The sequence below is a fragment of the Tinamus guttatus genome, unplaced genomic scaffold (assembly GCF_059628265.1).
Source record: "Tinamus guttatus ecotype Peru unplaced genomic scaffold, ASM5962826v1 Tinamus_guttatus_pri_ptg000056l, whole genome shotgun sequence".
Taxonomy (NCBI): domain Eukaryota; kingdom Metazoa; phylum Chordata; class Aves; order Tinamiformes; family Tinamidae; genus Tinamus; species Tinamus guttatus.
Window position 1 is genome coordinate 2,990,185 of NW_028288590.1, and position 12,016 is coordinate 3,002,200.

At 37.8% G+C, this 12,016-nt stretch overlaps 1 protein-coding gene across 1 annotated transcript in view; it reads right to left on the reverse strand.

Moving 5' to 3' along the window:
* NSMAF (neutral sphingomyelinase activation associated factor) overlaps positions 1-12,016 on the reverse strand; it is a 34,114-nt gene that overhangs the window by 6,027 nt on the left and 16,071 nt on the right. The window contains exons 13-24 of the mRNA XM_088540136.1: positions 10,358-10,534; positions 9,298-9,377; positions 8,052-8,142; positions 7,897-7,960; positions 7,714-7,765; positions 6,620-6,740; positions 6,224-6,355; positions 4,590-4,632; positions 3,991-4,154; positions 2,286-2,394; positions 1,369-1,427; positions 519-586 (exon numbers count right to left, since the gene is read on the reverse strand). Of these exons, the coding sequence (XP_088396262.1) occupies positions 519-586; positions 1,369-1,427; positions 2,286-2,394; positions 3,991-4,154; positions 4,590-4,632; positions 6,224-6,355; positions 6,620-6,740; positions 7,714-7,765; positions 7,897-7,960; positions 8,052-8,142; positions 9,298-9,377; positions 10,358-10,534 (1,160 nt within the window). The remainder of the gene's footprint in view (positions 1-518; positions 587-1,368; positions 1,428-2,285; positions 2,395-3,990; positions 4,155-4,589; positions 4,633-6,223; positions 6,356-6,619; positions 6,741-7,713; positions 7,766-7,896; positions 7,961-8,051; positions 8,143-9,297; positions 9,378-10,357; positions 10,535-12,016) is intronic.

A 12,016-nucleotide genomic window follows, 5' to 3' on the forward strand; every position in this document is an offset into this window, starting at 1 on the left:
AAAGTTGCTGAGATCACCGATCGTTAAAAGAACGTGGCTCAAAATTCACACAGTGTAAGTTTCAGTCCTTGTGGTTGGTCTTTCCCTACTGATCAACTTGCAGTCTTCAAAAACTTGCAGCAGTAGAACAGTGTTGGCCATGAGCACCAGAAGAGCATTTAAGCGCTGTAATTCTGGGCGTAATGACGCTTTTGGGGCATTCAGGACAACCTCTCTGACCATGCCAGGCTATTTTTGTCTACCACAGAACATTCCCTAGATAGCAGAGCAATTCAGAACAGAGCCAGCTGCACCAAAGGAAGAGTGCAGACATTTAATGCTTCCTTTTTATGTTCCCAAGATGTGCTCTCTCTTGCTAGCAGCATGACAGTATCAATTCACTCGGGTAAATTATTCACACAGGGAACAATTGAGCAGCAAGGGAAGACAGGAGGCATCTGTGCAGGCTAAGAGCCTTTTGTGTGGAGAGCTTTCAGAAGATTCCTAAGGAGCTCACTCTTACTTTGTCAGTGCCTCACCATGTTCGAAAAGGACACACTTCTCTGGAGTGTTTTTGATTCTCTGGAAAACATCTTCAAAGTTGAATCTAAGAATAAAGGACAACAGAAACAAAGGATAAAAGAACTGCTTTGCATTACAGAAACAGGTAACTTTCCTCCAACTTCCCCCAATTAGAATATATTCTAATGCTTAACTATAAAAAGTAGGGAAGGATTTCTCATAATCCTTGTGAGACACAAGCTTGTAAGTCAGTCCTACAACTAGGCTGCCTTGCATGAGTTACACAGAGCCCCAAGCCCACCAGAGTCAGGAAGAGAACCCTGGTGTCTCAGGGGAGGAGTCAGCCAACTCTAGATTCAGACATCGTAGAAATTATTGATTCTAGGTGATCTAAAATAAATAAATCCACACACACAAGAAAAATTACTCAGGACACAGGAATTAGGTTAAATACACAGAATAGGTGACTTGCAAAGCTAACAACCCACAAGTCCAGAAGTCAGAGAAAAAAAGGACTTTGCACGTGAATCTGTGTGTGGGCGTTCACATTTATTGGCGAATACTGAAAATTCTCTCTCAAAAAGAAAGAGGGAACAGAGCATGAAATAAAGATGAGTCTCGCATTTGATAGAAGACAAGGGCCATCCCTTTTATAGGCCCTAGGGATAGTGAAAAAAGACCTGGATGATTCTTCAAAAATCTCATTTAAGGTTGCCCTCATCTTGCTCTCAGTAAAGATACAGATTCAGTCTCAACCACTTTTGAAGCGATCAGTGTTTTATTCACAACACATTATTAAGCATTATAACCTATAACTGAAGCACTTGCAGAGGTGTTTTCTAGATCGTGCGGTGCAATAACACTCACCTTGGGATGTGGTGAAAACGGAAGAGCCGCTGCAAGTGACTGCTATCCCAGTTATTGCCCTGTTTAACACAAGTAAGCATACAGGTGATTTCATAGGGTTTGAAATTTAACCACTATAATGCAAATTGATTACTTATGATAGCTGGAATTTGTTATTTGACCTCTGTGAGAGTCAGGAATTCAAGAGATTAAAAGCACTACAGTAGCTTGTTATATGCCTAGAGAAAAAAAAGTACATCTTGGTACAGTATGTGAAACAAATGTAGGTTCCCCCTATTATTCTGTCAGTTATTTCATCCGCATCGAAAGGAATATCCTTGACCTATTCTATATCCAAGGATAAACAGATTCGCATCCCATCTTCTCAGTTTGGGATAAACTACAACATGAGTCAAAAACTTTCCTCCAAGCAGATGCTGAATACCACAAAAGTCAAGAATAGGAATTACTGCATCTCTTCTCCCCAAGTGGGGCACTGTCAGAGCCCTTATAGTCTAAAAAAAATGTACCCATCAACTATATTAGAGCAGGAGGTTAGTCATTAGGAAGTGTAAATGATGACAGATTTCAGAAATACATCCTTATCTGTACCTTTCAAATATCCTTGTTTATTTACTGCAATAACAGTTTTAGAGAACAGTAATCAATATCTGCTTCAGATGCCAAGAAGCCAATGAGCAGAGCTTTAGAGATGCACAAACACGAAAACCAAACTGATAAATACCTCTTGTGGACTGATAATCCCTCATGTTGTGGAAGGATCTTGTGTAATCACATCAACCAGTCTCACAAAAAAGTATTTGTCCTCATCCAGACTGTCAGACAAATGTCCCCAGCACCTTACAGCTCTCCCTTTCCCCCTCATTTAACTGAAACAACTTTGACTATGAACAATACAGCACAAAAGTCATACTTACTCTTTGTGAATTTTATATTGCTCATGCGATTTTAGTTTGCCCATATTATTCCAAGCAAGTGTTATGCTTTCTTCTGTTAAGTCTTCAAATGATTCCTCATTTGGAGAAACTACAACAAAATGTCACAATGCAGTTCCATCAGAAACAGGAAATAAAAAGATTAATTATGAATAGTGAGACAGTTGAAAGTTGCAAACACAAGTCTAAAAGTACAGAAATAGTCATGTAGAACTTCAGGAATTAGAAAAGACACCTTTCAGGTTTTTAAACTGAGGACTTCACAGCACACATTTCCATAATGGCAAGACACTTTTCCAAGGGGATGCTTCGGTATGCCATAGAGATGTCAAAAGCTTTCCAAACAGACAAGCAACAGGAAGGCCTCCTGCTGCTACATGTGCAGCACGTGCCTTTCTTACTCTAGTCTGTCTTGTTGGGACTGTCACAACTGTTTCACTGTGGCTTTTTAAAATTTAAGAGAGAAAGAGGCAGAGAAATTAACCGAGTCAATTACATGTCACTTGTTACAAAAATGACAAACCCAACAGGAACTGCTCACCTTTGAATTAATGACTTAGATGGGCAGCGCACTGCTGCTACAGAGTGTGTTAATATATTAATGTTATTAATACCACATACAATTTCCAAAGGCAGATATGCCATTTGAATGGTACAGGCTGCCCTGTTAAAGAGCACCTGCCTTCACTTTTCTACTTAAAAAGTATAAAAAAAGAAAAATCAAATGCTACCAGAAGTTAAGTGAATTGAGGACAATTAACTGGGGGTAAGAGGGACTCATCTTGTCGTGATTCCTGAGCTGAATTCAGTCCTGTCTAGAGAAAGTTACTAAATTCATATAAGGACCATAGGATCTTCCATTTCAGGGAAGAAAAAAAAAAAAAAAAAAAAAAAAAAAAGGAAAAGAAAAAGAAAAAAAACAGACACACACACCAAACACACACAAACAAGCAAAAAACCCAAACAAAAAAAAAACAAGCAAAAGAAAAACACAAACAAACAAAAAACACCACACACCAAAAAAGCCACACACACAAAACACAAAAACACTTAACAAGGAACTTCCCACAGACGCCTGTGTTGGTATTAAATATCTGCTGCTTGTTCTAGAGGCAGCTATTCAAACACTGCTCCCTGTACCACATATCGAAAGGAAAGGACTTCTGAGTGAAAACCTAAGGAGTCACAGAAGAGGGAAAAGAACCCCCATATCCACATGCTAAAAATCAGTATATTAGGGTTCGTTTAGACCAGGGAAACTGACAGGCTGAAAGATATGCCCTGTGTAAAAACAGATTTTTTTTTTTTTTTTTAAGACATAATTTGAAGTAGTTGTAGAGAAAGTCATTCAAGCTGCTATCCCATCAGCTTGACTCTGAAGAGGCAGGAAATGCCTGGGGAAGATGCCCTCCCACAACGTCAAAAACAGACGTTGAACAGTCCCAGGGGAGACTGTTGGAATGGTCTTATAGGGCAAAATGCAGAACTGCAGCTCAGGACAACGCCTACATTTTCAAATTTAAAACTAGCCTAGACAGCTTTTCTTCAACAGTCGGTTCATATATTTATTTGGAACTGGTTTATATGGAAAGTGTCCAGGAGAGTTACCTAATGAGATCCCAAGGGAAGACAAAGAACTTGTGCAAACACATCAGCTGGGCTCTCAGTTCACCTGCTAGGTGCTTACCTGGGGATTCAGCTATGGAAACGCTGGGACTGGACGCTCGGGGCCAGCTCCTGAGCTTGGGTACTATCCTTTGGGGATGAGGAATTGTAAACAGCTGCTTTGGTGTCTGCCCGAACTCCAGGATTTGGGTCAGCAAAGCTACTTTTTCATTGGGGTCCATTATACTAAAAGGGAAGAGGTGTGAGAGGAAAAACAACAACAAGACATTTAACTAAGGCAATAATTATTTTCTTGAAAGCCTGAGCGTGCATGTGCTACAGCAGGTGCTACAGCACCACTGAAAGTGAAGTGATTTGTCACACATGTGACAGGGGTTCCTGTGCTGGCTGCTCCATAATTTTCTGTTCAGTGACAGTATGCTCTTCAATTAAAAGCTAATGAAAGTTTCACAGAAATCAGACTGAAAAAGCTTTCAAGTAACAGGCTTTCAAAATGTTAAAATTGACAACCTGATACTGGCTGATAGCATACTGTGGAATATAAAATGTTACATCTACATAATGCATATATAGAGTACTTAGACAGCAGGGAACCTGGAGGGATACTGAGAAATATAGCTGACTAGCTTAACAAAAATATCCTGATCTCTTTTTAATTACCTGTTTAAATCCACTCCTCCTTCATAAGTTAATGGGTGAAACACTGAAAAAAAGAATTGTACAATGTAGATACACAAGGTTTATTTTCTTTGGCTTACACACCTACTGTAAACATGTTATTAACATTATTACTGTAGACATTATTATTAACATTGAAAAGCTGCTGCATTCACAGTTGGTTCACAATGAGGACAGTAGCCAAAAAACACAGAACTACTCTGAGGAGTTAGCACAAAACATTTATTTTTTATTTCGACATAACTATATTCATGCTTAAGTCCTCCTCTCATATTCATAGGTGTTTTATACTCCTGGTCATTACGCTAACAAACATCCACATTTCGGTACAAAAACCCTGGCGTGCTTAAAAAGTACCCTCACTTTGTGAAACAAAACAGATACCATAATTCAGTGCCACTCTGCCTTACCTCAAGCCCTTGCCATGTTGTGACTGACACTAACTGCATCCAATCATATCATAACAAATTCTTGCAAACCTAAAATATACCCAGTCATAACAAATAACAACATGTGGGAAAGTATTAAAGAAAGTATCACACTGTCAAAGCTTACAAATTAAACGCAATGACCACCAAAATAAAGAGTTGCTTATTTCCTCCCTGCCAGCTGTTGTGAGTAGATATTCCTTTTTTCCTTTTATTTTTTTTTCCTAAAGCTTATCCTCTCTTGCTGTGCATACACTTTGCTTACCAATCACTATCTCTCATTGCCTGTTGCTTGTAGCCTTCTGGAATAAAGAAAGCATCTTCACCCTTTCAAGGTGATCTGGTAACCTTCCTTTAAAAGGGAACATTTCCTCAAAAGATAGGCAGATTTTCAAAGCGAAGTGCCAGACCCCCCAAATGAATTCAACACTGCTGTTTTCACTAGGTCAAGAGAAACAAACCACACAGAAATAGCAGACACAGGGTGACAGCCTCTTTTGTAATGACAATGTAATTGTAAACGTAGCTTGCATTGTGCTCTAGGTGTCCCTGCTTGTGCAGAGGGGTTGGACTAGATGATCTCTAGAAGTCCCTTCTGACCTCAACCATTCTGTGGTTCTGTGACACTGAGCTACATGCATGCCCAGAAACAGGGCTGCAAACAAGCAGCTTGCCCCTACGGAGGGCAAGGGCCCTACTACAGCTGCTTCAGCACAGGACAGAGCCATTCCTCTTCCTCCATTCCCAACCTTAACAACTGGTAGCTTATTATTTTCCTTGCCCATTCTCTGAGAAGAAAAATAAATCAATCAAAATTATTGCCCTACTACACTGTAACTGAAGTGTGAAATGCATGGACACAGGGAAACTTCTACACTGTCATCTGTAACTGGAAAACTCTGATTTCAATGTTAGATTCACACTGAGCTGGGTGAACGAACAATGACAGTGCTGAGGAAGCTGCTTTTTCCTTACTATTTAAGTACAGCTTCAAAGATGCAATCACCATGAAGGGAATAGAGTTTACTAGATTAGTGACTATTCCCAGTGATGCATTAAGGATCAGGCAATCAAAGCCTAGTCATGAATGCCTGAAACAGAGCAGACATTAGGTTATGCTATTAAACACCCATATCTACTTAATTACAAAAATAACAGAATAAGCCATGTTTTAAAGCATGTATTTACCATTGTGAGCTGCAACTGCTTCATTTCCTTTCTGCTTGTAGCCAAATATTATGTCAATCCATTCATGGAGATGTTCTGATACATACTGACTTTCTAAAGCCTCTTGACACTTCTGAAGAAAGTCATCAGGACCTGGCAAGAGAAAGAATAGAGAAGATACCTCCTTTCACCACTGAGTACCATCTCTGCTGCTACTCAAAACTAACAAATAAAAATGCCACACACATTCAAGACTTTGATTTGTTAATAAAATTAAAGGCAACTGTTAATGGTCACAACATTTAAGAAAAAAAGTCCTCAAAAGAAAACAGAACAAGTATTCTGGAGAAAGGAATCATCATCTTAGGAACAGAACAGTAAGGACAGTCAAGCTATTTGTATGAATGATGTTGTCACCTGATGCCCAGGGGGGAAGCTCTACATCTTCAACAGTCTTTCCACCCTGTCTTTTTCCCAAGTCCAACTTCAAACTGTTTATTAGAAAACTAGAATCATTTTCATAAAATTCTGGAATCAGCTGAAAGAAGGAGAGAGAAGAGAAGAAAAAAGAAAAAAAGCAAGTTTTGTGATTAGGCGGTCTTTGATCATTACTAATTACAATAAAGTAAAAAGATGGATGTTCAAACTAGTCAACTTCATGACTTAATCTAACTTATCCAGGCTTTCCCCTCTGTCAGCAGGGAGGGATATGGAAACTTCCTCCCCTTACTCTTCTACCAAGTATTAGGCTTCTTGATTACCATCACGACAATTCAGTATCTAGAAGCAAGTGGCACTTAAAAAAAAAAAAAAAAAAAAAAAAAAAAAAAAAAAGATGTAAGCATGTAAGCTATGGTAGACCCATCCACAGTACCTAAGCTAATCTTCAGAACCTTGACTGCACAGATACTTGATTCTTAAAAATGAGAAAGCAAGCCTTAAGCTAAAAGTCTAGAGCAAATAAGTAGAAAAATGACAAAAGCCTTACACATTATGGCAGTTGTTTAAGATCACCACAGTTAACTGCTAAATCCACCACTAAGAACTTGATTATAGTATTAAACACACAGACTAAACTCTTACCAAAAGGAAACAATTTAATAGCACCCACTATTTACTGTTCCTATAAAAGCTAAAAAAACAAGACAGAAATCCTATATCTTAACTTCTTTAGATGTATTGTTATGATGTAACTAAATCCTAAATAGATTCTAGGAGAGGAAATTGATGCATAAAATTGCATGTTCCCCCATCCCGTCTTAATCCAGGCTGGTCATTTCTATTTATTCCAACAATACATTCACAGTGACATTCCTGTTTAATGAAAAGCTGGAAAGCCAACAGAAAAGAAATCATGCAATTAGAGAATAATATGCAAAACCACATAAGCTTCATAAAATTCAGCCAACAGAAAAGAAAAGAAAAAAAAAACACACCCACAGGAGACATCTAAGAAGAGAAAGCTCAGCATGCACACCAAGAATAGCTTGAAATACGTTCTGGCCACTTACCTCTTTGAAATCTGTTGCACCATCCAAACAGTTTTTCCAGGTTTCTGCAAGACTGGATAACACATACCAGTCACACATTAGTTTAAAACCATTTTAAGCTTCTGCACCCTCTGGATGCAAATTTCAAAACCAAAATTTCAACAGGGGAATGAACAATGTAGGTATAGGCAAAATTAAACAAACCTGTTGAACATTCTGTCGGCATGATCAAATTTTCCATTCTGCAGGCAGAGCATGTGCTCTGGTGCTGGGGAGAAAGGAAAAAGTCAGTTTGCATCAAACCTTGTCCACTCCTGAAGATGGAGGTCTGCTCTGAGGGCATGCAACAAGTAGCTTACCAACTCTTACAAGATAAAACAAAACATAACCCGGAGATGAATAGTGGCTCCCATACATGAATTTAGGGTCAGGCATTTCCCAATAACGTGTCTAAAACAACAGAAAAACAAAAGTTAAATTAAGAGCTCCTGCTTTCCCCTCCAAATTATACATACAGTCTTTTAAGAAAGACACAGATGAGAACTCTCTTCTTTTTGTTAGATAAAACACCTTAGAGATGCAATAACCATGCAGCTTTAATCAGATCACTAAGGCAATAAACCAAAAATGTTATATCTTTCAGAAGGTTTTTTTTTTTTTTTTAATTTTTATTATTATAAGCACAGGTACTGGGCCTGGAGGGAAGATGGGGAACACTTCACACACACACACAATGACTAACATCAGTGTCAGAGTAGTGGGAAGACCAATTCCCTTTGGTCTTTCCCAAGGTTATATTTAATGTATATATAACCCTTTCCATTTTCCATGACTGCACTCTATCAGGAGTTTTTTGGCTCTCCTAAGCTCCTACACATTATCAAAAAAATTAACACATTAAAAATAAAATGCATATTAATGAAGTTAATGAGGCAGTAGCGGGTTGAGGAAACTTGTATTTTAGAAAGAGATCTTAATTTGCTGTTATTGAAAACATGTTATCTATCCCTATCCGTATCATGCCCTTGCTCTCCATAACCTTAAGAATCTTTATGGTTTTGAAGTGTTTAAACTTCTTTTTTTTTTTTGGCCAATAAAAAGCAGCTAGGCCTGGCAATATTTTCTCTTTCAATGACTCATTGGTAACTAATGATTCTTTCCAACCATGGAATACAGTTATACTCTAACTGATTTCAGAATAATTAGCTTACCAGTAGAAGACAGCAATTTTATACAGAGAACTAAAAGCCAAAAAGCTGAGAATCTAATACTGCAACCATGCATTAGACATTTTGAAAAGAAAGTCAACCTATTTTGAGAACTAGAAAGAGTTATGCATCATTAGCTGTAAGTGGAAAATTCAAGTGGCTGCTCTGACTACCCTATCTTCTCCCTTTGAAATTTTCCCCTCAAATTCCCATTTTTAAGAGGAAAGATTTAAAATTTTTACTAATCTTATTTAATTCATATACTTTATACTTTATCGTTACTTATACATTAAAATTCCATTGGTCTTAAAAGTTTTATACTTCCCAGTGACGTTTTATACTCAGTAAATAAGTGAACAATGGGCAAACGGATACACGAAACCCAACCTGTACATACCAACAATCTATCCAGTCGTTCCTTATTCAGGGCACCAATTGGTTTACTAAGGTCGCGGAATGTTTCAGGATTTGTCAGATCTACAAAAGAAAACAAAAAAAACCAACACCTCCACACAATCCCCACATACCAAAGAAGAGTACGCACTGCTCCTACTAGACAGGATTTTTCTTCCTAGCTATAAAAGAATAAAAGTTTATAAATGAATAAAATCTAAATGGCTAGTCATGTCCTTCCTTCCTCACAGATTAACTGTCAAAGCTCCTGCCTCAGGGCTAAAGTTATGTATACCTGCTGGCTATTGCAACTAACAACAAGTAGCCAGTATGAATCCTGCCACCTGAGGCAGAAGCAATTGCTATTATCTTTTTTCATTAACTATTATTAGCTATATTATAGCTAAGTCCCATGCAACCACCAAGCTGGAGTTCCTGAGCAGGTGCTGATGAGACCCATGAAGTTCCTCTGCTCTCATTCTTCCTCTTGTTGAGGGGCACATCCCTGAAGGAACAAGCTTCCAACAGAAACCACACTCAAGACTCTTTCTCAAAGGGCCTTTTTGGGCACAGATGTTGTCAGTTAAGTCTCTTTGTTCCAACTTGCTATATTAAGAATTGTAAAAGCTACCTCATGCTAAAAAATTGAATCCTACACATCCATCTGGCTTGTTCCATAAAAGTCTACTTTACTGCTTCTTTTGGATTTATTAGAATTTATTACTTTTAAATCTTTTCTTTTTAAAATCTTTTGAATTTATTAGAACTACAGAAACTTTGAATACCCATTCTTCTGATGTGCAAAGTGTGTAAATAAATGAAATACTGAAGAGTATTTAACATCTTTCACACATGCACAATATAAAAAAAAAGGAGGAAGACAAGATGATATATTCTGCCCACTGCACTTTTAAGGCTAATGCACAAGGTAACCCCCAGTTCACTAAGCCCAGGTGCATGTTGATGTAGATGCACGCAGTAAACCCACCATTAACTTGTGGTGATTCATGCTACACACAATGCATTAATGTGTCTTAATTAATGTGTCTTTCATACACACATACCTAGTACTGAACTGGAGTAGTCTGCTATAATCCAGGGAAATACAGGATACTGGGAGAGATCGTTGCAGCTCCTATCAGCCAGGTTGTTGAGATGAAGGAGATACTGGTAGTTTGAAATATGCCCCCGCTGCCATTGTAACATATAACTTTCAGCTGTATGTTCTGTAATGTGATTTTCTAAAATAAAAATGAAACATTAAAAGTTGTGTGGTCCCCCTCAAATGATAGGGCAACTAACACTATGCAAGGCACTACAAAATAATTAGAAAAAAGTGAAAAAAATGCTTTAAGCAACTAAGTGGTAACTTTATACTTCCTGGCACTACATCCTAGACAGTTTAGAATACCTATTTAAACACTGCATTCAACAGCAAAATTGCCTAGAAAGTGTTGAAACTGACCCTGAAAGCAATGGATGGGAAACAACCTTAACTATTAGGAAAAAATACACTTGCAGACCACAAAACATGAACCTTTCTTGGCACAACCCAAGATTTCAAAGTTCTAGAAGCAATTCTGCCAAAAGACAAGAAAACAGTTAAATGTATTTTACTATTGAATAGCTAAGAACACCCATGGACAACTGGTTGTGAAAGAGCCTGGCATGAATGTAAGCGAGATTAGAACACACTAGAAGACAAAACTTCACCACCACACCAGAAGGGAAGAGTTACACAAAGGTCTTCTATTTGAAACATGAGGCTGGCAGGCAAGAAATGCAATATTCTGTAATCAACAGCTGCAATAGGCAGATATATTGGTAAAGGATAAACTCATGCAAGCCTACTGATTTGATGACATTTATTTGATGCTCTCTGATGCCATTTTCCTCACCTCACTACGAGTAAATTCTACAAGTTAAAAAAAAAAAAAAAAAAACAAGCAAACAAACAAAAAGCATCAGCACCTTCTGAAGGGGAATCTTACACTGAAGTTATCACAAACTCCTTGGGAAAAAGGCTTTACCCTTTTTTAAATTGTATAGTCACTAACTAAACAAACTCTTAAGACAGAATAACCTGCTGTTTTGGGATAGGATGCTGAGAGAAGAGACTTAACTCTTATGTCCCCTTTGTTCATGTGCATACAGACACACAATATATTTTTAAACAGAAATGAGTGACCTCTTAGAGGTACCACTGGACTCAAATCTGCAAAGGATGGGACGCTTTACTTCTGTCAGTGCATCTAGAAATTTTAGCTTTGAAAAAAAGAAAAAGGTTCTGCCAGAATCCAAGTCTGAAATAGGATAACAGCATACATATATTTTTATTTTAGCATAGTGAAAATCATTTCAAAATCTATGTCATTTTCAAAAGAAAAAAGAAATCTATAAATTAGAAAGGATTCTCAGGGTAAGTGACAAGTTTTGTGGCTCTAGTGAATGTTCTAAGCAGAGTGAAGCAGGGAAAACATCTACTAATATTTAGTCAAGTTTGTTAGAGCAAAACTAGAGTTCTGATACAGTAACCAAAAATTACAAAGCTTACAAACACTTTCAATATTGGCAATAAACAAGAGTCCCAATGTTCCACTTGTAACTGCATTATAATGTGAAGGATAATTTTTTACCCCTCCTCCTGGATACATACAAACCTTTTAAAAAGGTTCTGTTCATGGTCTGCAAGAGATGTAACATTTCTCAGGAACTGACGCACA